The following is a 25,149-nucleotide window of genomic DNA, read 5'->3' on the forward strand; positions in this document are numbered from 1 at the left end:
TGTTTCTCTGTCTGAAAGGTAGGAGAAGTGGTTGACCAGAAGTTGAAAGAGGCTGACCACTTTGTAGATGAGAAGAGAGACGAGGTGGTGAAGCAGATCAAGGACGCCACAGGCAAGGCTACAGGGGAGGCAGAGGCTGGCATTGGCTCTGTGCTGGGGAAGGCCAAGGGACTGCTTAACTGTGAGTATTGCCACTAAACCTAAGGTATACATAACTTCATTTAGGAGACAATAAAACTGTGATAATAAAATATTCTTCTAATTGTAACATTATTTCTTAGATAAAATTATAGCTCAAATTTTTGTAACTTATGAAATGTGTTATCCGCAGTTAGTTTTAAAACATGCTGCTTTTAATATTATTTAAAGTGGCAATTAAAAAATGATTTGAAAAACAGTTGACAACAGTTCAAAGAGTGCTAGTTTGTTGTTAACCTTCTGACGGGCGCATTGATTTTCAAACATCAAAGGGCGCTTATGGAAGTTACTTCCGGGAGTACAAAAACCATACAATGATAAGTAGGTAACATTTTAATAGCAATAAAACTGTAAGAAAAACATTTTTTATGAGTTCCCTTCAGTATCCAATAGTCAATGTTATTACTTGAATTGTATATAAAATAGAAAATGATATATTACCAAACGATAAAAATACATAAGTGTGGATAAAAACAACTTAATTTTTGTACACAGTACTATCGTATAAAATTAGAAAAAATTGCAATAGTATATGACATAAAAACACCTATGTTCTAATGAAAAATCATTTGTTACAAGAGCAACTCATTTTGTAAATGTTCTTAGACAAACATAAGTGTATGACATAAAAACAAAAACACCTATGGTCTTATGTAAATAATCATTTCATACAAGGACAACTTATTTTGTTAAAGCTCTTAGAAAAAATTTGTAAGAGGACTACTCATTTTGTCAAAGGTCTTAAAAAAAATATAAATAAATAAAAAAAATCACAAACACACGCCAGTAGGTCTTTCCACTAAATGTTGTTCCCTGTCCTCCCTTTCAACACTAGCCAACAATCACGCAATTTGTTCTTCACCATCCATTTGATAATATCGTAAAATAAGACTCCAGGAAACCTGTTCCATCACAGGGCTTTCACGGAAGCTACTTCCAGTAGTGAGGCTGACCGAACCGAACCTCTCCCCAAGGTCGACTGACAACTGGGAAAGGGGTAAGAGTAGCCAAAACCGATTCTGCAAAAGAGGTGCGTGAGGTACAGCAGGCGACAGCCCTGCCGAACGCAAACTATGGTCTTTATAACAAAAAATTTTGTGTCCCGAAGGTAACTTCAGTGATGCGCCCAATGGAAGGTTAAAGTTAAAACCATTTTAATGTTCAAAACAATTTTTATATTATTAGTTATTTGTGAAATTAGTGGGCGAAGTGGCACGTTGCTGCACACGAGAGAAATGTTTGAGCTGTGGCGAGTGTGGAATGTTCTCGAGTGTAGTAAAGGCAGTAGTTTGCACTCGTGTTACTCATTATATTTTTCCTACAGTTACTGTAAATCATATAAATAATTAGTCTTTCAAACACTGTACAACATGTTTTTAGGTTATGTTCAATCCAAACATTGAACGAAATGGGAAATGCTGCACCAGCTGATCGTTGTCATAATATCTTTAAGTATTGCCAACTTATTTTCAAGCGTACACACACGGATTACGTGCATAATAAAAGCACACTGTATTGTGTTGCTTGGTTGGAAAACTGGTGTGCACCAAAGTAAAAACTGTGCGCCAAAGTAAGGCTTTCTGTACTATAATATTCTGTGCAAGGAAGCCCACTTTGTCGGGTGACTGTAGGAAATAGTTATTTGTGTAACTAGTGGTGAAAGTGGCACTTTGCTGCACACGAGAGCAATGTTTACGCACGAGCCGCAGGCGAGTGTGGAATGATCTCGAGTGCAGCAAAGGCCTTTTTCACTCGTGTTACACATTATATTTTTCCTACAGTCACTATAAAGCATATAAATAATTAGTCTTTCAAACACTATGCAACACGTTTTAAGGTTCAGCTAGCAACACAAATGGTGCCCTAGAGAAAGTAGTACCCACGGTCCATATCACTCCGCTATTTTTCCTCGGCAAGAAATGTGCTCCGCGTTTTGAGAATATAGTTCCGTATGTTTTTGTAATTTGAAGTGGTTTCTGCGCCTAAAAAAAAATTCTTAAAAGGTATTTTCTTGTTTATTGAGATCGTAGGAAGGTTTTAAAAACGTTTAAAAGAAAAGTCCAGAAAGTTCAGAAATACCGAAACTATAAACACGAAATGACAGGTTAAATCGTAGTTATAATAGTCAATCAGCTGCTCATAGTATAATTATCTTTAAGTGTTGCCAACCTATTTCCAAGCGTACACGGATTACGTGCATAATGGAACCACGCTGTTTTGTGTTGTTTCGTTGGAATCCTGATGTGCGGCAAAGTATAAACCGTACGGCAAAGTATAAATATGCAGCAATTAGCAGCTTTCTGTACTATAAACAGTACAAGGAAGCCAACTTTGTCGGATGACTGTAGGAAAAATTATTTCCTTTTTTGTTGCCTGTGTTCTTGGGTAGTAATTGTATATTATTACTCTATGTACATTTCACCAGACTAAAATCAAATTCTCCTTTTTTGTAAACAACAAAAACCATATAGGCTATAATATGATTATCCTATATATAATACGAGTAAAGTTTGAATAATTGTTACTTCGATCTGGGAATCGGCTCTAACAAAAACGTTTATATTTACGGAATAACTAAGTTCTGGGTCAAAAATAAGTTCTAAACCAGTGGTATAGCCAGGAAAAATCTATTTTCGCCATAATATGAGTACAAACTTTTGAAAATTTAACATGGGCCTTATGAGAAAACATTCCGCCATTGTTGTCATTTTGTTTACATTTTAAGACATAACTTGACGTTCTGTACCCACGGGCACCTTAGCTTGCGCATGTGCAGAAGTTCTCTATCCACAGTATACTAGCAAAACAAAATACAGTACAAAAGGAAAAACATCCAGTTGTTACTATTAAGCAAAGATTAAACTGAACTCGATACAGTCAAGGGTAGCAGTGTGGGGTGTGGGATCTGTTTATGACGATTAGATTACGGTATCTGAAATTTTAAAATGCAATGTAAACGGAGGGAAACAGGTCCGTGACGTAGGAAGTGATGAAGGAAGTAGTAAAAGGTGAGCAGTCTGGAGTGTGGAAACTGTTTACGACGATTAGATTAAGATATCTGCAATCCTAAAATGCTATGGGAAGGGAGGGAAACAGGTCCGCGACGTAGTAAGTGGTGAAGGAAGTAGTCAAAGCAAGTAGTCTGGAGTGTGTGAACAGTTTTTGAAGATAAGATTAAGGTATTTGCAATCTTAAAATTCTATGGGATGGGAGGGAAACAGGTCCGCGACGTAGGAAGTGGTGAAGGAAGTAGTCAAGGTGAGTAGTCCGGAGTGTGGGAACTGTTTATGACGATTGATTTAAGATATTTGCAATCTTAAAATGCTATAGGAAGGGGGGAAACAAGTTCGCGACGTAGGAAGTGGTGAAGGAAGTAGTCCAGGCGAGTAGTCCGGAGTGTGGGAACTGCTTTTGAAGATTAGATTAAGGTATCTGCAATCTTAAAATGATATGGGGAGGGAGGTAAACAGGGCCGCGACGTAGGAAGTGGTGAAGGAAGTAGTCAAAGCAAGTAGTCTGGAGTGTGGGATCTGTTTATGACGATTAGATTAAGGTTTCTGCAATCTTAAAATGCTATGAGAAGGGAGGGAAAAGGGTCCGCGACGTAGGAAGTGGTGAAGGAAGTAGAAAAGGCGAGCAGTCCGGAGTTCGGGAACTGTTTATGACGATTGGATTAAGGTATCTGCAATCCTATAATGCTATGGAAAGGGAGGGAAACAGGTCTGCGACGTAGGAAGTGGTGAAGGAAGTAGTAAAGGCGAGCAGTCCGGAGTGCGGGAACAGTTTATGACGATTGGATTAAGGTATCTGCAATCTTAAAATGCTATGGGAAGTGAAGGAAACAGACCCACGACGTAGGAAGTGGTGAACGAAGTAGTAAAGGTGAGCAGTGTGGAGTTTGGGAATGGATTAATGTATCTGCAATACTAAGACTGCTTTCATATTAAACTAACGATTTTACCTGAGCAAAGCTCGGTCCCCAGGTACTTATAAGAAAATATGTAAAGTGTTAACAAATAGTTTTTACCTATAGTCGGGACCACGTAAGTTTGCAGTTGGTGGCAGCCAATCACAAGACAAGGCTAGTGCAACGTTGCCACATCGCACTAATAAAATATACTTAGCAATATTTTTTAATCAGCTGGTATTATTAGATTTGGCAACACCGCACGGTTCTCATTGGTTCATTCAAACCCATATGGTAAATAGACTCCTCCCTCAACTGCAAACTTATGTGGTCCCGATAATAATTGTTTGTGATATTTCTTTAGAAATTCTGCTGGACTAGTAGGTATCAACTTAAAAACTTAAAGCTGCACATTTTCTACTGCAGGATTTGATAGTTTCATAACTTTTGAAGTTTCATTAGATCTGTAGAGGCATTCTTTGTATAGTAGGTGTGCATGGCTTTTACTGAATAAAAAAATCAAACTCATAAAAAATAATTATGTTTTAAATCTTTATTCTTAACCATGTCAAGACTTGAGCTTTCATGTAGACCCAATATTCTCCATAACATATCATTTATTTTTAGGGTGCTTTGTTTGCATTCATGTTCAGTTAAGTATGAAATTTCACAAGATGAATTTGTAGAATTAACTTGTAATTTTGAATAGCTTTAACAGCAAGTATGGTTAAACTGGTAGAGTTTAAAGTGGCTTTATACAGAGTTTTTATTGATATGAAAACTAGGTACATTCGAGCAGAACTGCTGCAAGCATAAGTATATAAATAATGCTTAACATAGTACACTTTAGCATTGACTATTGGATACTGTAGTAGACGTCCCATTTATAAGGACCAGATTTTGCAAATATTTTATTTATATAAGCCTTGTTCACACACGGCGAGTTTAAAAGCTACTCGCCAGCGTGTAAGAAGCCGGCGATTGCGCTTGTATTCGTTCACATGGAGCTTGTCCACTCGCCAACTTGCCGAAGTTTAGAAAGCGCCGGCGAGTGCGCTTGTAGTCGTTCACAATATGCTTTTTCCACTAGCCCAGTAGCTGACTTGAACCAAATCCTTCGACATCTTTGAATAACATGTGCAGAAGCACATACTGTACACACACAACACACACTGTGCACACAACTGTGTTCACACTGGGCTAATTTACACACCTACTTGCTCAAAAGCTGGCAAGTTGGCGTGTAAAGTAGCTGCAGAGTCAACTTTTTCCAGAGCATTTTTACAAGCAGCTATTGAGCGAGTACGTCGTTCACACTGAGCTATTTTACTAGCTGCATGTAAAATAGCCGGCTTGTAGCTTGTAATCTCGCCCCGAGTGAATGGGGCTATAGAACTTAGTTGAATGGGCCACTCATAGAGTGTGATAACTGTCTAATTTGCTTTGCACCATCAGTTTTTTTGTTCTCGTGCCAGGGAGTGATCCAGTTAAACTATACACATTGATGGGTGGCTCAATTCAACTATGTCCACTTTTACTATAAAACTGGCTACACCCATACTGGGATGGTACGTCTACTACATTGTATTGCATTAGAAACAACAGAACCTTGATTCAGTACTGTATATAACCCCAAAAAATAATTGATAATCAGTTTTTTTTTAATTTTAAAACAGCAATAAAATAGCAAAGGCAAAGCTGTATATGATAAATTATTTTATGAGTAATATTACAAATAAAAAGTATAAGTGCAACTTTTAAGTAAGGGCAGTTTTGGTCTACAGCTCTGTAGTTTGCGTGTACTCCGCAACAGGCTCCTTGCCGTTTACTGCCATCATTTGTGAAAAGAATGATACCATTTAGAGCTCTGTAGCTGATGTGTATATTTCCCTGTGTGTGTGTTTTTTTTTATCTCCCGTCGCTTGCTATATAAGGTCAGTGACACGTTTTTTGATTACAAGAGACATATCCAGAGCCAAAATTCATTGCCAGATGACTGAAGGTTATGGCCCTAGTGCAATGAGTGAGGGTAAAGTGCGGATTTGGGTTATGGAGCGTAAAAATGGCCGTGAAATCCTTCTTCCTTTGTGGTCCTCTGTGAGAAGTCCAAATACACCAAATACACTATTACTTTCAAAATAAACATTTTCACAGCCATTTTAAAACTCCCTAACCTCTTTCTGCCATTACTATCTATTATTGCACCAGAGCCAATACTGGAGATATATGTCCGCATCATATGTTTCTTGTAATGACAAAACGTATCACTGACTTTATCCCGCATGTGGCAAGAGATTCAACAATTTGAAAATGTTTAGAAACACACAGCAAAGTGTACTGTCCACTCCAGAGCTGCAAATGGTCATTCTGTTCACAAATAATAATACTAGTAAGCGGCGAGGACTATGCTAGTAGTAGTAGTTGTATGCTAGTAAAATTGTGCACAATAAGCTGTTTCAGCTGCGATGCAATCTCATGGTCACTTGTAAGCCTGGCCCTTTGTTAAAAAAAGCGGCAAGGAGCCTTGTTGCGGTGTACATCCAAACTAAAGAGCTGTAGGCAAAAACAGCACTTAAAAATTGTTTTCATATATCCAAAGCATTGTTTAAAAAATTTCAAATCAAATTTTTTTAGTATCATCTATTTTGTTATAATTACATTGTTTGTTTTTAACAGAACTATTTTTGTTTGCAATCTATATATTTAAAGCATGTTTCTTTAAAACCTTTTTTCTCAGCTTGTGTGCATTGCAGCAAATATCTATGTACCTATTACTGTTGGAAAGATATTTCCTGTAGATGTGCAGAATTAAAATAGGTTTTAAAATAAGCACAAAAAATGAGTTAATAAAGTAAAAAAAATTAACATGGGCCTTATGGGTTGCTATGCTGGTGACAAAATAAAAACGAAATATAAGCAGAAAATCAAAATAAATGAAAGAAATTCCAATCACATGTTTTCTTTACAGCGTGGGGTGAAAATAATAAAGCCTGTACATTACATATTTTTGGTCGAGTTTTTGACCACTGGATGGCCACTAGTTTATATTAAACTAGCTGTGTACCCGTTCTACGCACGGGGATCTTTTAGTATTCATTTGAAACCTTCATATATAAAAACAGCAGTTGGTTTGCATATTTTCAGATATGCTGGCCAAACTATTACCGGTATACATAACTTCATTTTAGGTTGTTTGTTGTTGTTCCGGATCGGTATGACAATCAATAAAAGGTTAAATTACCTGTGTCCGCCGGTCGATCCTAATGTATCCTATTACAGGAGATGCATTTCGGCAAAACACATGACGAATAAAACATAAATACACGGTATGCCTACTTTTATTTTTACTATGGGCATGTAGACACACGTCGGTCGTGTGCCGAGTCTCGACTGAAAACACTCATTTAAAAAATTTCTGTTTCCCAGCCATATATAACACTGATTCAAGGTCTTTTTCCTGGTTGTCAAAACTCAAGAACAATTTTATACACAAAGATTCTCTATTTTCATTTACGGATACCCTACAAATTATTGCACTTGCGATTAATTAAATCCGTTATGTAAGGAAAAACGTTTTTAATCTTACTTGGTTTGGATTTGCTTTCAAAACGTGATTGGAAATGGTTGCGGTATTTGTAAACAACATTCAATGTAAACATATCAGTGACAGCTAGAAGAAATAATCTTGATTCGAACAGCTGTTCGTTATTTCATAGATGAATATGTGATAAACATTGGGAAAACTTTACAAAAAATCGCATAAAATTGGGTTTTTAAACGTCCGTCATTTTATTTACAAAGTAGTGACGCCATATTTGAATGGCTAAAGACAATTTTGCCAATCCAGTGAATACATTAAAATGATTTGGAACTTGATAGGTACTCTCGTTTTTCAGGAGAAGGCCGCGTAAAATGGCTCTTGGGCCGTGACAGACAGGCAGAAATTTAGATAAGACTTGTTTCGTTTTCTTTAATGTATAAAACGTAAAAATAACCTAAAAGTTTATGATTCTGAACAATGTACAGACAAAACTCTAATTTTATTTATATAGATTACACACAATGTAACTCAGTGGTTTTTGATTTGTTTGTATACGAACAAATCGTTTTACAAGTTAAACGTGAAATATCATTGTAAACATGCGTACTGTACCTCATTTACTACCTTGACCATCAGGTGGTGATAGACCATACAAACAGATGAGTGCGAAGGCTGAGGACGGTTAAGATCTATTTTTTAACAGCCAAAAAGAAATTGATATATTTATAAACAATGCAACACAAAAGACATTGCTAAAACCATAAATTACAGAAATGTATAATAATAGTTTTGTGTTTGTTGACAGTTTAAGAGCACTCGGTGCACGTTTGCTTCAGACAGCTCTGTACCACTACAAGAACTGTGTTCCTGACTGAGTAATGCACTCAAGTTGAGTATCAAGGTTATTGTCGTTGATATTCGTCCATCGTATAACGAGTTGTATGTTAGAACCTGCTTTGTCCCATCCATTCCTCGGTTTTAGTTTTCTACGATTTTGTTATTTGTAAATATTGTTTGTGTCAAAATTTGCCTCAAAAGGCAGGTGTTGTTTTGATGTTGTTTGATTCGGCTAAGCTGTGTTGTTGAAAAATTTATTTATGTTACTTTTATATTATAGGTACTCTTATACAAGTTGTACTTGAAAAATAGTTATATATCATACTTAATGGCAGCTGTTTTACAACTGGTTGGAGCCCGTTTTGAGCTATTTAAAGTTTTTGATTCATTTTAAAACAAACATTCAAGTCGTTTAACAACATGATACTTATCCATAGTAATTTTTTGAAATTCATTTTTAAAAGGCATAGCTTATTGATTAAGCATACCAAAGTTCTGATTTATAAGAAGCTTACTATTGTACATTATTGGGAAATGCATGAATGCATTTTTCATGCACCATTCATTCTTTGAGAATCAAAAAGTATTTTTACAATATAGAAGATTTAGATCTGAGTTAAAGGCCTAATAGATAGATAGATCTGTTTGTTACTTAAAAATACATCTTGTGTTTTGTTACTTATATAGTACAATTATGACAGCCAATCAAAACGCTTGTATACATTTATATTTATAGAGCTCTTATATTTTTTTACAGTTGTTGTTGTGTTACACTAAGCTAGTTATTGTTAGCATTTTGAATGATAAGTAAATGCACTAACGAGCACACAAGTCAATTAAAGTAGGCCTACCAGCTACTTTAAAAATGTATTTGTTAATCATGCATCAATAAATACAGATAATTTTATTTTTCTAGTCTTTGATTCCTGAGTTTATTCTTATATAGCATATAAAGTTAGAATTTATACAATTATTCTTACTGATTGCACCTTTGCAGATATTGAGTCAGAAAAAATCTATATTATTAATACGCTACATGCAACTTTGTAAAAAACAAGGCTTTTTGTTTCAAGATTTAACCGCACATATTATATTCCAAAATGTTCGTCTAGGTGTGTAGATTTGGAAACTGACCTTAGATTTTTGAAAGAGTCCCTTAGGCTCTGCCCCAGTGGATATTTAAGTTCCCATGTTATCCTAATGAAGATCATATTTGTTTACATTATGATCATCTGGATAATTTAATTGCTGTTAATATTTTAGTTGCAATTTAAGGAAACGTGTGCTACAAGGTTAAAATAAAATGAAACATTATTTGAATTTTGGTTGGTGTAAATATTACAATGGACAAAAGCGAGAACGCCTGGACAATTAGATATCCTAAAAAGAAAACTGAATCAACACTGTGCTGCATTTCTTGAGCAATCATTGAAAGAGCCGATTTGCAAACTAAGGAAACATAGAAAAATCATAGAACACCACCAAGTAGAAGAAATATAAATAGGCTAATGTTTTTAAAGAATTTATAATCGTTACTATGGACAACCAAATGCGGCTATTTAAGTGAAAAACATTAAATTTGTAGAAAATACTAAAAAACAAGATCTGCTTTTGAAAAATGATAAGATATTTACAAGAAACGATTATATCGAACTGTTTGTACATCATAAGTATTTCCATAATCTTTGAGTCGGCTCCATTAAAGTCATCGGAAATTATGAATATTATTCGTTTTAAAATAACACCTGTAATACCTTGCAATTGCTCGAATTCGAGCAAAAGGTACACTAGTATAAGTTAATTTCAGTAAAAAGTGCAAGTGTGATATGTTGCCACAGTCTATAATCTATAAAATATGCCACAAATTGCTGCTTGTCCTCTCTTCGCCTAATCGTGTAATGTAAATCGCGTTTGCAAGAGTTCTTAGAAGTAATAGGGTCAAAAGTAATGACTTTAAGATAGAGAAATTACTGAAAACTAATTCTTCTATTCTTATGTGGTTAACAAAAAAGTGTTTTACATCAATCTTTTTACAGTTCAAAAATGTGTTTTTGTGTACACAAAGACCCTAGTAGTATTTTTTATCTCCCTCCCTATACATAGAATTATGGATAAAGTATTGTTTTCATCAAATATTTTAGTTTGAGTTTTGGGATCTATATACATTTTAGACCTCTCCAGAAAAGTGGTTTTCAAAGTGATGTCTGTGGTCCGGTTTTGACGAAATTTTGTGTGTGGTTACTAAACCATGGAAGGTATCTCTAGGTATTTTTTATTTTTTTTAAATTTAGATTTTTAATGGTGATTTTTTTAAAAAACCCATAAACTAACAAAAAAAATATAAAATTTTCTTAAAATTCGCCTGATTGGTTTTGATTAAAGCCCTAGCTTCTTAAAGCTAGCCGAGATGGTACAATCCCCATCTGCAAAAATGTGGTTCAAAAGTTATAGTATCTCTTGTGATTTTTTTCCCCCATAAAACAACTGAAAAATTGGATTTTCTAAAAACTACTTGACCAATTTGGATTCAAATTGTGTGTATGATATAGGTAGTCATTTAAACTCTAAACAAAACGGTAGCCATATTGCTGTAAAAATTACGGTTTAAAAGTTGATGCAACTTTCCCCCCATGTGCCATGATAAAGGGTTGTTGATAAGCTAATGGGAGAAAGGATGTGTCAGATTGCTGATGCCTTTATTTTATTTTAGATCCGTTGTAAGCCATTCAGTTTAAACCCTGGTTTTGTTACCAGCCAGTAAATGACAGATGGAAACAGAATCCACAACTAATTGATCCTTTGGTGAATCAAACTAGCAACCGAAGGTTTTGAAGCTAAGCGCCCTACATTACTACTTGTTAGTTGTTACCCAATCATATTATACATTATGTGATATTATACTTTAAATGAATTAAACAAAATAATAAGGCTGAGAATATGGAAACTGATTAAAAAAGTATGGAAATAAATATATTTACAAGTTAACAACTACAGGTGCTTCATCTTCTTCCTCTTGGTCGAGATCCTCAAAGTCCCACTCAAATTTCTGTGTCAATCGTTGCTGAAAACGTTCAGCCTTACTTCTCAGTCTGCCATCGACTTCACTATTGGTCTGCATTGTCCGGAAAAGATTCCTAAGAAACATACAGCATTAAATGTACTTAATGTACATGTGTTGTGTATACACATGGTTGGATTGTTCTATCTAGTAAGGCCAGACATAAATTATTTAAAATTAACATTACTATCTCTACTATTATAGATGGAATCATAATATAGAGTGGTGAGCAGGATGCCCATGTGCATTTGTCCCTTTTTCCACAACCATCTCTTTTGTTATTTTGTAAGTCGTATTCATCAAAGTAGCAGAAGAAAGGTGGGGAAAGGCTTCTGTCCCTCCCATTACCCTTCCCAATTTCCACCCTAATCAATTTTCATCTTTACTTTGAATTTTAAACTTAACCTGCTTATTTGAAAACTTTTCTCACCTTAGACTTATGTAAATGAGATTGACTGACGCTACAATGTCCACAAGGAAGTCCTCAGGTATTTGGTGTAATTGCTCTTCTAAAACATCGAGGAAGTGAGAGTAAATTTGAGTCCGTTTAAAGACCGCAGACTCGCAACTACACATCAGTCTGACTAGCTGCTTCCACTGGTCCAAGGCTTCTAGGCAGTGACCAACCAGGAAACAAACAAAACAGAACTGAATCTCTCCGAGCAGATCATTGGGCCTGGAAACAATTATTACAGTTAGTTAGTACATCAAGAGTAAGCAAATACATAATTGATACGGTAGCATAAAAAATGTTAGGAGTACAGGTACAAGAAAATGGCATGGTCCACATGACTACACACGAAGAAGAGTATGTAGCAGAATTTGATGTCAAAGAAAAACTGTACAACAGTAACAGTAAAATTAAAATTTAACGGTTAAAAATTGAACGGACACTTTAAATGCTGAATTCAGCTTTCTGCTTGCGTTTGAGACTTACTAAGTGAAATATTGGTAAAAATTATATTTAAGTTATCAATTTTTTTGGCCAACTTTGACAAAATACGAATTGAATAAAATACTATTTGCTAACTAAAATGGACATAGGAACGAACCCTTTAAAAAATTGTGTGAAAGGTCAACAGAAAACACATAGGTACAATAAATTATTCACTTAGTAAAAGACAGTTTGTTCCAGTTTCTTAAATCAGAGACTAAACTAAAACTTTTGATCTATTTATAATAATTTATTTGGACGTATGAAATCATACTTTTATAGTCCCTAAATAAGGTTCTGATTAAACGAAGAATGCGAACATGAGCTATATTTTCAAACTCTCTTAGTGTTAGTCTACCTTAAAGACCTACATAAATCATCTGAAAATATAAATGCTTATTCTTAGTACCTTTACATACTTTTTTTGTGTTAGATTTTTTTTACAAATTTGATAGTATACTAGTCATACCTGTCATATTTGGCTATCAGGGTATCCAGAGTGTAAGTTGAATCCAAGGAGTGTCGGGTGATATCCTGTGGAGTAGATCCTTCAGGATAGTTGTGCTCTGGATACTCCGTGAGCCGCAGTTGAGTGCCGGGGGATGGTGTCAGTTGTGGTAGTAGATCTTCCTCCTTCTCTTCTGCAGTGGAGGGTCTACTGCGCCGTTTGCGTGCGGTTGGCTGGTTGGTAGCTGGAGCACATGTATACTCCAGTGCTGATCTGATACATCCAGACTCCGGTACTAGCCTTTCTACTAGCTTCTCTACAACATAAGTGAAGTGTTTTCTCACTAACCTTGATAATAAAACAAGTTCACTGTCCGACCAATTCCATCTTATGGAAGTATTAATTTTGTAAATAACTAATTAGGATGAAATAAACAATATGAAAATAAGCAGTTTAAAATGAAATTTTTAACTGTATAGGTTCTTCACAAGAAATCCTCATGTGTTAGTTAATACCCCCGCCGCAGCAAACCTAAAAACTAAGCGAATTTACATTTGCCTAAATTGATTTTAAATTAAATCTATTTAAATAAAATTAGGTTTGACGGGTACCTAGGTTTGCTACTACAGGGAGGCTAATAAAGTGTGTTTTTTAGTAAGATATTAGTAGCTTGCTATAAAATAAATGAATTTGCCTAGTTTGATCAAAGTATTTCCATAAACAAGCAAACTGCATTATTTTACAAAATACTCCATAAGAATAACGTGGGAATTTTAAATTGGCAATTTTTGTAATTTTCCCTGTAACCAATAACTGTACAAAAACAATTTCAAATACCAAATCATTTGTTATTTTAAGCTCTTTTAACTGGTCTAGAGAGAAATTGGGAAATATTTTGTATTAAGGGTCAAAAAATGAGTAAAACAAATTTTTTACCTCATAAAACCTCTCTAAGTATACTAGTAACTAGACCTGTCATATTTGGCTATTAGAGTGTACGTATACGTCACAGGTAGCAGTAAAACCCTGTCCCCATGGTCCGATCATGCTGTTTCGCGAACTCATTCAAGTTTATCCCAAAAAGATTTCATCAAAATCGGACAACAAATACAGTACATAAGTTATCGCGTTCACAGACGTATATATACATTTATATATATATACAAATTTTAACAAATAGTGTTTTTGGCCTCTAGGGACATCAAAATGAAAAAAAGTATATCGGTCCCGGCTCCAGGTGTTACCGTGCCACCTACGTTACGTTACGTTGGAAGTAGGGTAATAACTACTTCCCTATAGGGAAATTCGCAAAAAGTGGTAAAAAAGATTTGTTCAGAACAAGTATTATTATGTAAGTATTGTACAACCACAACCAGAACTTAAGTCAAAGTAACTACTGAAAATTAACTGTAAAAAATAAGAAAAGCACTAGCAGCACTGTAACTAAGACATGGCAACTATGCAGGTATGAGCAATTGAAAAACTGTGTGATATGAAGCGAGTTACAGTATTTAGAGAGTTCAGTTAAGTGGAGGTAAAGAAAAAACACACAATGCCACGCAGTGGCGTATCCAGGGAGGGGGCCCAAGGGGGCCGGGCCCCCCCCGAATTTTTTTTTTTTTTAGTTACCCTGTACACACGGCACACGGGAGCGTTGCAATGCGCGTTCTAGAAACACTCAAATGAGTGCGTACACACTACACAATACATGTTGTTATTATATAAAATGCCGGATTAATGGAATGTTATCAATAAAAACACTTAAAATGCAATTAAAACACGTCTCCGAAGATCGCGCGATCGGAAACCGCTATTGCCGCGATGACGTTTACGTGACCGTGGGAGATGTTTATGATTTTGCCGCGATCGCGCAAGTCGACGATGACGTTTCTGTGACTGCGGGAGTAGACAATGATGTTTACATGGCCGCGGGAAATGATAAAATCTTCGCCGCGACCGTGAAAGACCATGATAATGTCTACAGTACATGACCGCGGGAGATGTTCATGATTTTTCCGCGATCACACAAGACGACGATGGCGTTTCCGTAACCGTGGGAGGCGATGATAACGTCTATACGTCCGCGGGAGATGTTCATGATATTGCCGCGATCGCGCAAGACGACGATGACGTTTTCATGACCGCGGGAGAGAATGATGATATCTACACGGCCGCGGAAGATAATCAGAATTTTGCCGCGACCGCGGAAGACCTCCCGCCAAAAGACGCCGGATTACTGGAGTGCCGGAGTGGTACAGTGCCGATTATATAGGGTCTTCTGTACAATGTTTTATAATTAAAAAAATGACGGCAACTGGTACATATAGTGTCTACTTCAGTATCCAATAGTCATTGCGGTTACATTACATATTTTTGGTCGAGTTTTCGATCACTGGACGACCATTAGTATGCTTTATTCTATAAGTTGAGTGCAGTTTTATTAGCTTGATTTATTTTATTAAAATTACGTCACGCAGATTAATAGTAGTTTAGGCAACTTGTTTAGATTTCAGAACAGTAAAAAAATAATTTTTAGTAGTAATACACCAATATTATTATCTACTTTAGAGCCTCCAGAGGTGTTGTAAACTGCAATTTATCACCATAAAATACCAAAATTTTTCCCGGGGGAGGACCCCCAGACCCCCCGGATCGGGCCCCCCCCAAAGCAGAATCCTGGCTACGCCACTGATGCCACGGTATGGTACTCGATTGTTGGCTGTTTGGCAGGAGGGTTTATAATACAGAAGGCCAGATAACCAAAGATTGGATGATTGAGACACTACTGTGTGGATAAATTTTGATGGACTGATATTTTTTCATTAATAACAATTACTTAAAATAGTCATGTGCAGTAAATCATAAGTGAATAAGGAATTACTCATAAAGAATTAAGAGGGGTGGGTAGGAAAACACAAGGGAGGTACACAGGTACTTTAGCACTGATACAGAATGATCCATACTCATTCCTTGTGACCCTAGGTTTGCTGACAAGGGATACTGGGATTGGAGTCTCAAGTTGTAAACCTAAGCAAATTCAGATAAATACTTTTATCTAAGTGCCTTAAGTAATGTGAAAAACAATCCCAGGCTCGCGCCTAGCGTCCTAGAAAAAAAACTATTTTAAAAATTCATTACAATAATGTTTGTAAGCACATTTTTCCTGGCAACCATCCTGGTTACCGGTACCCTCTTTGCTGTTGAAGTTCTTTGGTACAATTTTGAGCTAGTAACATATTTAGGCCTAATTATTTTTCAAACTAGGTATACATTTTTTAAGATATACCTGAAATATGATCTACCAGTTTCACCCATTTTCCATATATGTCATAAGGATAGACTCCTAAATTTTTGTCTAAATTCTTGATGTCTTCTCTTATTTTCTCAACAGTTTCAACAGGAACTTCTGCAACACAAAATGTAGGCCTAATATTTTAATTTAAAATAGATTACCAATGGAAGTTCTACATTTCAGAATCCACAAGGTAAATATTCCTCTAACGCTTAACATAATCGAGTACATACTATGGATTTTATTAAATTTTAAGGTATCAAAGACCTGTTTTGCAATGATTTTAATTAATTAGTCCTTTCCTATAAGAATACATCCCTTCATTTATTACTTACCCACATGTTATTTTCATGGTGGGCTATTAGTAACTGGTATTGATATGATTTTTCTGAATTCAGGTGTTGTAAAAAAGAATCAAGATGTATAAATGTTTGTTGTAAAAACATATATCTTAAAAAGTCACCCCCCTCTTTAGAAAAATACAACCTGGAAACTTGTGTTGTAGACTCGTATCAAACATATTTTCTAAATTGATGTGTTGTAAATAAAGGGGAAAAACTAATATATCACAAAGTAAGCCCTTCCTCAGAAAAATACACATTGAAAAACCTTTGATGGAGACTCAAGTTTAATCCTGCCATCGGATCATTTATTATTCAAATGGAATTAATCACATCAGCACATTAGTTTAAATGCTTTAAATGTTAAATGTAGTTTAAATGCTTACGTTTGGATTTACATAACAGTTCGATATAATCAACATTTCTTGTAAATATGAAAATATCTTATTATTTTTCAAAAGCTGATCTTGTTTTATAGTGTTTCTACAAATGTTTCCCATTCATAGACGCATTAAGTTGTCCATAACAACAAAATTAAAAAAAAACCCATTAATTCTATTTTTTCTACTTGGTGGTGTTCTATGACTTTCCTATGTTTCCATAGTTTGAAAATGGGTTATTTCAATGATTGCTCAAGAAATGCAGCACATTGTTAATTCAGTTTTCTTTTTAGTAATATCAAATTGTCCAGGCTTTATCTCTTTTTCATAGTAATATTTACGTAAACCCAAATTCAAATAGTAAATATTTCATTTCAACCAAGTCATTAAATTTTTGTAGCACACATTTCCTGAAATTGCAACTAAAATATTAACAGAAATTAAACTATCCAGCTGATCATAAATGCAAAAAAATATAGCGAATTTCCTTATAGGGAAGTAGCTATTACCGTAGATCTCATGGTAAGACTTAGGCCCGGGACCGATTTACTTTTTCATTTTGATGTCCCCAGAGGCCAAAAACACCATTCGTTCAAATTTTTATATATGTATGTATATATATATATATATAGATTTATATATATATATGTGTCCGTGAACACGATAACTTGAGTAATTTGTATTCGATTTTGATAAAATTTGGTTTGAAGGTGTAAGGCGGGATAAACTTGAATGAGTTTGCGATCCAGCATGATCGGAGCATGGGCACAGGGTTTTATGGGGGATTTTATGGGGTAAAAATTGGTTTTTCTCACTTTTGACCCTCAAAACACAAAATTTCCTAATTTTTCTCTAAACCTTCTTAAAGAGCTTAAAAAAACAAACAATTCAGTATATCAAAGTGTTTTTGTACAGTTATTGGTTACGGAGAAAACTAAAAAAATTGTAAATTTAAAATTCCCATGTTATTCTTATGGAGAATATTTTAAAATGTTGTAGTTTGCTTGTTTATGGATATCTTTTGATCAAATTTGGCAAATATATTCATTTAATACTAAGCAATAATTATTTTACTTAAAACACACACTTTATTAGATTCCTTGTAGCAGCAAACCTAGGTACTCGTTAAACCTAATGTTATTTAAATAGATCAATTGAAAATCAATTCATCCAAATGGAAATTTGCTTAGACGGCAGGTTTGCTGCGGCGGGGGTATTTAAGTATAAAATGGGAACTTTAAAATGTAAGGTCAGTTTGCAAATCTAAGACAGCTGGCGCGAGCTCCCAGAGGGCGCACAGCCAAGAGGATAATATTTATTTATCATCTAAAAATGAAAACAATTAGTCATATAGCTAATTAACATATTTTTGAGCTGATTAAAAAACTCTGGCTAATAAAGCATTATGATTTTGAAGTTCATTAGAAGAAATAATTGTTACAAAATTTAAAGTATTTTTTAACATTAGGCATCAATTTTGTTAAAAAATTGGTAACGAACATTAGTTAAACTGGAGTATGTTGTAGGGATGTTGACGAGCGGTACGCTTTCGTATCACCAGCTTGGCGCTACTGATCAGTAGGGGCGCATGCGTGCTAGACACAGTTACAATCCTTACCTCACAAAACGAAGGTTATTAACTAATCTTTTTATTAGGTAGTTTACAACAATCTGCAGGATCAAGTTAAAATATATAATACGTTGTGTTGAATATTTAAAAAATATAAATTCACTAGCTGTACCCGCGGGCTTTGCCCCGTTTAACTTCATAAGTGAGCTCGTTCGCATGGCTCAATCACGTCCTGGTTGAAGTTCGTTCGCTACGCTAACTCGCCTCCAGGTAGAAGTTCGTTCGCTACGCTCACTCACCTTTTGGTTGCAAATTAGCTGTTGCCATAAATGTAAAAGAAATAATAGTGCTGCACCCTGTTGGTAATCCTTGTAACTTAAATGCTATTGAACATCATAGAACAGAACCAACTTGTTTAATTGAAACAGCTGTTAAGATTCATTAATTCCATTCGTAAGGTTAACATGGGAAACTCCAGGGCCACTGGGGCGGAACCTGAGAGTTCGATCAGAATAAAAACAGCTTAGTTTTCCTATTTAATGCCTAAAGAATCAGTGTACCAAATTTCAGCCTCCTAGGTAAATGGGAAGTAAGAGAATTAGTGATGAGTGAGTGAGTCAGTCAGTGAGTCAGTGAGGGCTTTGCCTTTTATATATATAGATTGTTAAAATTAACAAAAAAAATATTAATCTCAGTTTGCAATAGGTTTTAGAAAAATTCAAAGCACCATTAATGCTGTCATTTTCTCCTCAGACCTAAGGATCCGTTTGACTGGCCGGAATATTGCTCTGTTTTGCTTTGGAAATATAATCTTGATACAGAACCACCATAGATTAAACATAACTCAAGTAGACGTCTTATCACATTGTTAATTCTAAATTCGTTTCATGTCTAAGTTAGTCTATGTTGGTGACACTGGACATTAGTACCTACATAATTTTGTTTCTATTATTTTAGGGTTAGTTGTCGTTCTATGATGTGTGTTTTAATTTCTTGTAATACAACCAGGAGACGAACTATTGTTTATGATTAGATCGTTTTATTTTGGACAAACTAGGTTTAAATAACAATAATTGTTTTCAGCTAATAAAGATGAAAAATCTACTGAAAGAGTATGTTTAATCTTAATCTATGGTATCACATACTGTATGGAGTTCATGTTTTTGGGCCTGAATTCGGAATCAATGGCCATGTTTTGTCTAGGAATGCTTTGTGGGTTGAGTTGTTTTGTTTCAGTCTCAGTCCCACAAACGTGAGCATTTATAAAAAGCATAAAATTGCTAAAAGTGTTTAAGACGGCATTTTGTTAAGGTTAAACAAGTCAATTCTTCAAAAAACTTGCAAAGATAAAACTCAATTGGAGTGGTGCCTATTCAAGCAATTAATTACCATAGGCCTATAGGCATTAGGCCCATATAGTTTTTAATAAAGGTTTGAAGGAAAGTAACTGTGACCAGACTAGAGGGCGGAAAATTATTTGGGCCGTGCCCCAAAATGCTAAATCTGACCCTGCAACTAGACGAATATTTTGGTCTTACCATGAGTACTTCGGTAATAGCTTATTCCCTATATGGGAAATTCGCTAAAAAGGTAGCAAACTTTGCAAAAAGGGACATAAGTACTTCATTATGAAACCAGAAGCATACTGTCAACTGTTTATTGAAACTACGTTATAAATTTATTTTTATTTTCAATTAACTTAAATAAATCTATGCAAAAAAAGAAAATGTAGCCTGGTAAAGGCTTCGTAAGAATTGTATATACCTGTATTTGAAAAGAAAAATGTTAAGATAGGGAGAAATATGAAATGAAAAAGACAGTTTTGATTGCACTAGGACTTAATTTCTTAGTTTGTTTCCGAAAGTTTGCTGCGCACCAAATTAGGTAGGCCCACCTAAATAAGAATTGATACGTAAATAGCATGCCTATGTACCTTCGTTGCTGATTTCTTCTTTTTCAGAATCCCACTTTTTTACAAGTATCTCAGCTCTCTTAAAGGAATGAATGAATCCACTCCTTGGAGCAACTTCTCCATACTTGTTTGTCCCGCTAGAAAGATTCAAAAATATATTTTGGAAATGTGAAGATTAAAAAAAATTTGGCTACTTAGCATCCAGTATAATCTATAGCTATAAAATGCAAAGCCCTTATTATTCAGCATATTAAAGGTAGAGATGAATCTCTTTCTATTAAATTTATTAAATAAAACGACCAGGTTTTATTAAATAAAACCCATGTCACAGCTAAACTGCTTACAAAGCACGGGGGGGGGGGGGGGTTAAATTGCAATAGGGGGGAGGAGGGAGGTGTCTAAGGGGAACCCCGTGATCTAAAGGCTAGAGGTCTTTTTAAGTGCCACTTTAAAAGACAAAAAGTAAAATGTTATCTAAAAATTTGTTGGGTAGGTACCTACCTTCTAATATATTTGTGTATTTTTTTCAAATGCACCATATTTGAATATTGAATAATAAGATTTTCTAGTGAGTGCTAAGTTAAAAAAATGTGACGGTAAGTGAGGTGCACCCTTTCTGGTTCAGTACTTATACAGATGTTTTACAGGATGTTTAGCCGAGCGAGAAATCGACAAATTTAAATAATGGCTGGTAAGTTCACCCAATAATTCTCGTTTGCCCTTTATTCACATTGTTGTCATGTTAAAAAATCCTCTGCGATTACGGAGTCGATAAACATTTCCCGTAATCATGTGGACATAATGAACATCTTCCACAGTGGAATTTATGGACACCTTCCGTGATCACTGATGCATTATTGTGATCATCTTCGGCGATCACAGAGACATAGTGATCGTCTACCACTAGTGTGGCGAATTCGCCATATTCTCTCGAGATCATAGATACATCTTGAACATCTCCTACGATCATGGGGGCATTAAATACCTTCTGCGGTTATAGAGACATCATGAACATCTTCTGATATCTCAATGAGACATTATTAACATCTTCATAGACCAAGGACATATAATGATCGTATCCCGCAATGGCGGCAAAACCCTAAACATCTTTCACATTCATGGCAAAATCCTTTAGTCACGGTAGGGGGGGGGGGGGGGGGTGGGGGGGGGGTTATGAGGGTCATAATCCCCCTTTGGCTACAACACTGCTACAACTTTTTGGACATTTCTTAGGTTCAATCCGACTACATTTTAATTGTAAAATAAAAAAAAAACCAAAACCCCCTCCCTTGGGGTGTGCTCTCGTGTTGTTGGTTGTGGAGTTATATAGCCACTCAGCCAGTCTGATTATGATCACTATTATTAACTATTCTTCATTAGTAAGCGGACTAAGTTTATAAGTAAGGCAGGGCCGATTTACCGAATAGGCAAGGTAGGCACGTGCCTAGGGCGCGAGGCAATTGGCATTTTTGGGGGGCGCCAAAAATATTGGAAAAAGAAAAAAAAATGTGGCCGTTTTTGCATGCGATCGCGGTAAACTGATAATCCCTTGCGGCCATGAAGACACCTTAACAGTCTCCCACAATTGCGGCAAGATGTTAATTATTTACCGCGGTTGTATATACGTCATCATCGTCCGTCTCCCACGATCGCGTCAAAGTTCTGACTATTTCCAGCGGATGTGTGGACATAATTATCGTCTTCCTTGATCGCGGCAATATATGAACACATCCCGCGGTCGTGATGAGATTATCACCGTCTACCGCGAATGAGGCAAAATTGTAATCTTTTCCCGGGGTCGTGTGGACATTATCATCTTCTTGTGTGATCACGATAAAATTCTGATAATCCCTCACAGCCGTGAAGACATCATCGTCTCCCGCAGTCGTGAGGCATTGTCATCCTCTCTCGCCATTGCGGCAAATGGTAATCATCTCCCGCGGTTGTTTGGAGATCATCATCGTCTTTCGCGAATGAGGCAAAATTCTTATCTTTCCCGTGGTCGAGTGGACATTATCATCGTCTTAAGCGATTGCGGTAAAATTCTGATCATCCCTCGCAGCCGTGTAGAGTAGACATCATTATTGTAACTCCCGCGATCCTGTAGACATCGTAATCGTCTCCCGCGATAACGGCAAAATGTTAATAATATCCCGCAGTTGTGGAGATCATTATCGTCTTCTGCGATCTTGGCAAATTTCTGACTGTTTTCCGCTGTTGTGTGGACATTATCTTTGTCTTCTGTGATTGCGGCAATGTTCTGAACATCCCTCGCGGCTCTGTAGATCTGATTGTCGTATTGCGTGATCGCGGTAAAATCATGATCATATCCCGCGGTTGTTAAGACATTATCATCGTCTCGCGCGATCGCAGTAAAATCATGCATGATCAAATCCCGTGGTCGTTTAGACATTATCATCATCTCAAGCGACCACGGCAAAGTTCTGATCATCTCTCGCGGCCTTGTGGAGACATATTATCGTCTCCCGTCTACCGTGGTCATGGAAACGTCACTGTTGTCATGCGCCATCGGTAAATTGAAAATTCCAGGTAGAAATACAAAATGCACACATAATTCCCGGTTCAAAAAAATCACGCTTAATTCCCGGATTTCCCGGTTGGTGGTCACCCTGTATATATTGCAATATTGCAAAGGGGCGCTACTATTTTAGTTGTGCCTAGGGCGCTGACATGGTCAAAAACGGGCCTGAAGTAAGGCCTATTTGATCTGTAAAGCTGCTACAATAATTGCTTGGATATTAAGGAACGCCTGTACATAGGCTAAATCGTACATTTTGTATGGCATCATGAAATGTTTTACAGGATTCGGATAACTTAGTAAGTGTGCTTAAGTTAACTACTTAAGTTAGTCTAAAAAATGTATAGGCCTAGATAATTTGTATTAAGTAAAATATGAATAAAATTACTTGATAACTATTTTTGTAAATTAACTTACATAAATAATTGTAACTTATACATAAGTTACCTCTATGATTTTTAGGCATCATAAGACAATTTTTTGGGACAACATGCAACATGTGTTATGACAAAAAAAACCAGGACAGTCAGTGTATTCGGTGACGTTTGGTCATCCTAGGTATTTGCCATTCTAGGCCTTGGCCTATGTGCATCTAAAATAACTTAACTTATACAATGTCTAGATGAATACATTAAAATATAATTTCATTGAGAAAGGGCTGTGCTATTTAATAAAATCCATTGCAGATTGTTGGGACATAAACCCAGGTCTTTGGACTTAATTTAAACTTGCTTAACCCCTGTTCCAAAAGCTATTCCTAGCTTGGATTACGGTACTCAACAAATGTTTAAATTTTACAAACCACAGTAAATGAAGATTAAAAATAGATAGACCTAGGCCTACCTGTAATACACAAAGTGCAGTCCTGGAGGTATCATCTTTATGCCTCTAAATCTTTCTGCAGTTTCCCAAGATTTCAAATCAATTCCGATTTCGGTTCCAAGTGGAACACCTAAAATGATGAGACAAGCTCCTTCTACAAATAGTTTTTTCGCTAATTCTTGATCCATCTCAATTGATTCTTCAGTCACATTTACTAAAGCCATTGTAAAGTTTGGTTTGTTTGAAGTAAACTTGTAGGCTTATTTGAATGAGTTTACATACCAACCTACTGATAAGTGTAAATAAATAACAACAAAGAAATATGAGAGGTTAGGTTGTAGTTTTTTTTTAGCGTCTCGTTCTCGCTTTAGCGTAGCCGACGTAACAGCTGGTGAAGGAGAAGATGAATACAGAGAGGTACAGTATATGTTTTGGCTTTTATTATAACGAAGATGAAAGCATAGATTAATGTTGATAGCTTGTTTGTTCTTGCGAGCTATATTAAGTAATTGGCCTTACCCAAATAAATAAGTCAACTCATACTATTGTACTGTGTAATTAATTTTAAGGCTATTTTGATGAGTGTTGGTCAAAGTCTGTTAGCCCATAAGCTCAAAGTTGACTGAATACTTTTCCGACTGAAGGTGTGTTTTCCTCCAACTTCAGTAACCGCACTGCGTGCTGCGCGATTAATCTAAAGAATGCAGCGTGGCCAGGAACAGCGTGATTAAAATTTTACGCTGCGCAAAAGTGTTTTCCTAAAAATCCGGCAATGCGTAACAAGCAGATTCGCGGTTTCCACGGTAGCGTTCTGCTATGGATCGTAGAAAGAAGAGTCTCGCTTTTATGTTGTTGGTGGAAGAGGAAGAGATGGACGAAGATGTCGACATATTTATAACATCGACTAATAGCTCGACATTGACCTATCCAACTCCAAAGCTTAATTGTCCTTCTTAAAGTTATTTTTAAAATCAGGATGGCTCATTTTCCACAGAATTGCAAAATCGGGCACACAGTCCGATAATAAACTGTTATCATCAACAGTGAACTTGGTAACATCACTACAACTTATCGTTTTCTCCATATTTCCAATGTAAACAATGGCCCAGTTCGGCAGCGTAGTTCGCAACTACTGCTCTCGAGGCAGTGGTCCCAATCACGCTGAGCGCGGCGCACTGCGCAGTTGGCAGTTAGTCGCGCACCGCGCCGCTAGGAAAACAGTCTCAAGCGGCGTTTTCCTAGCGACGCGATTAAGCCTGTTACGCTGCGTGCTTCGTGCTCCGTGGTTGCCGTAACCACCGATCCCTTTTAAACGAATGTGACTGTTTTCCTAGCGGCGCGGTGCGCGACTAACTGCCAACTGCGCAGTG

At 36.2% G+C, this 25,149-nt stretch overlaps 2 protein-coding genes across 3 annotated transcripts in view; one reads left to right on the forward strand and one right to left on the reverse strand.

Moving 5' to 3' along the window:
- LOC128986431 (tol-Pal system protein TolA) overlaps positions 1–9,390 on the forward strand; it is a 32,614-nt gene extending 23,224 nt beyond the window's left edge. For both annotated transcript variants that reach the window (XM_054406801.1, XM_054406802.1), the window contains 2 exons: positions 19–181; positions 8,452–9,390. In XM_054406801.1, the coding sequence (XP_054262776.1) occupies positions 19–181; positions 8,452–8,456 (168 nt within the window). In that variant the 3' untranslated portion in view covers positions 8,457–9,390. The remainder of the gene's footprint in view (positions 1–18; positions 182–8,451) is intronic.
- A 2,041-nt stretch (positions 9,391–11,431) lies between these two features.
- On the reverse strand, positions 11,432–24,086 carry LOC128986702 (protein AAR2 homolog). Its single transcript, XM_054407195.1, has 6 exons — positions 23,801–24,086; positions 20,440–20,555; positions 16,210–16,329; positions 12,945–13,239; positions 11,972–12,217; positions 11,432–11,617 (listed from the first exon to the last, which is right to left on the reverse strand). The coding sequence occupies exons 1-6, from the start codon at positions 24,001–24,003 to the stop codon at positions 11,458–11,460; spliced, it is 1,140 nt and encodes a 379-aa protein (XP_054263170.1). The 5' UTR covers positions 24,004–24,086; the 3' UTR covers positions 11,432–11,457.
- Positions 24,087–25,149: the final 1,063 nt, after the last annotated feature.

The sequence above is a fragment of the Macrosteles quadrilineatus genome, unplaced genomic scaffold, assembly GCF_028750875.1.
Source record: "Macrosteles quadrilineatus isolate MER2022 unplaced genomic scaffold, UCM_ALF_1.0 Scaffold_2__2_contigs__length_208266976, whole genome shotgun sequence".
In the NCBI taxonomy this organism is placed as follows: Eukaryota; Metazoa; Arthropoda; class Insecta; order Hemiptera; family Cicadellidae; genus Macrosteles; species Macrosteles quadrilineatus.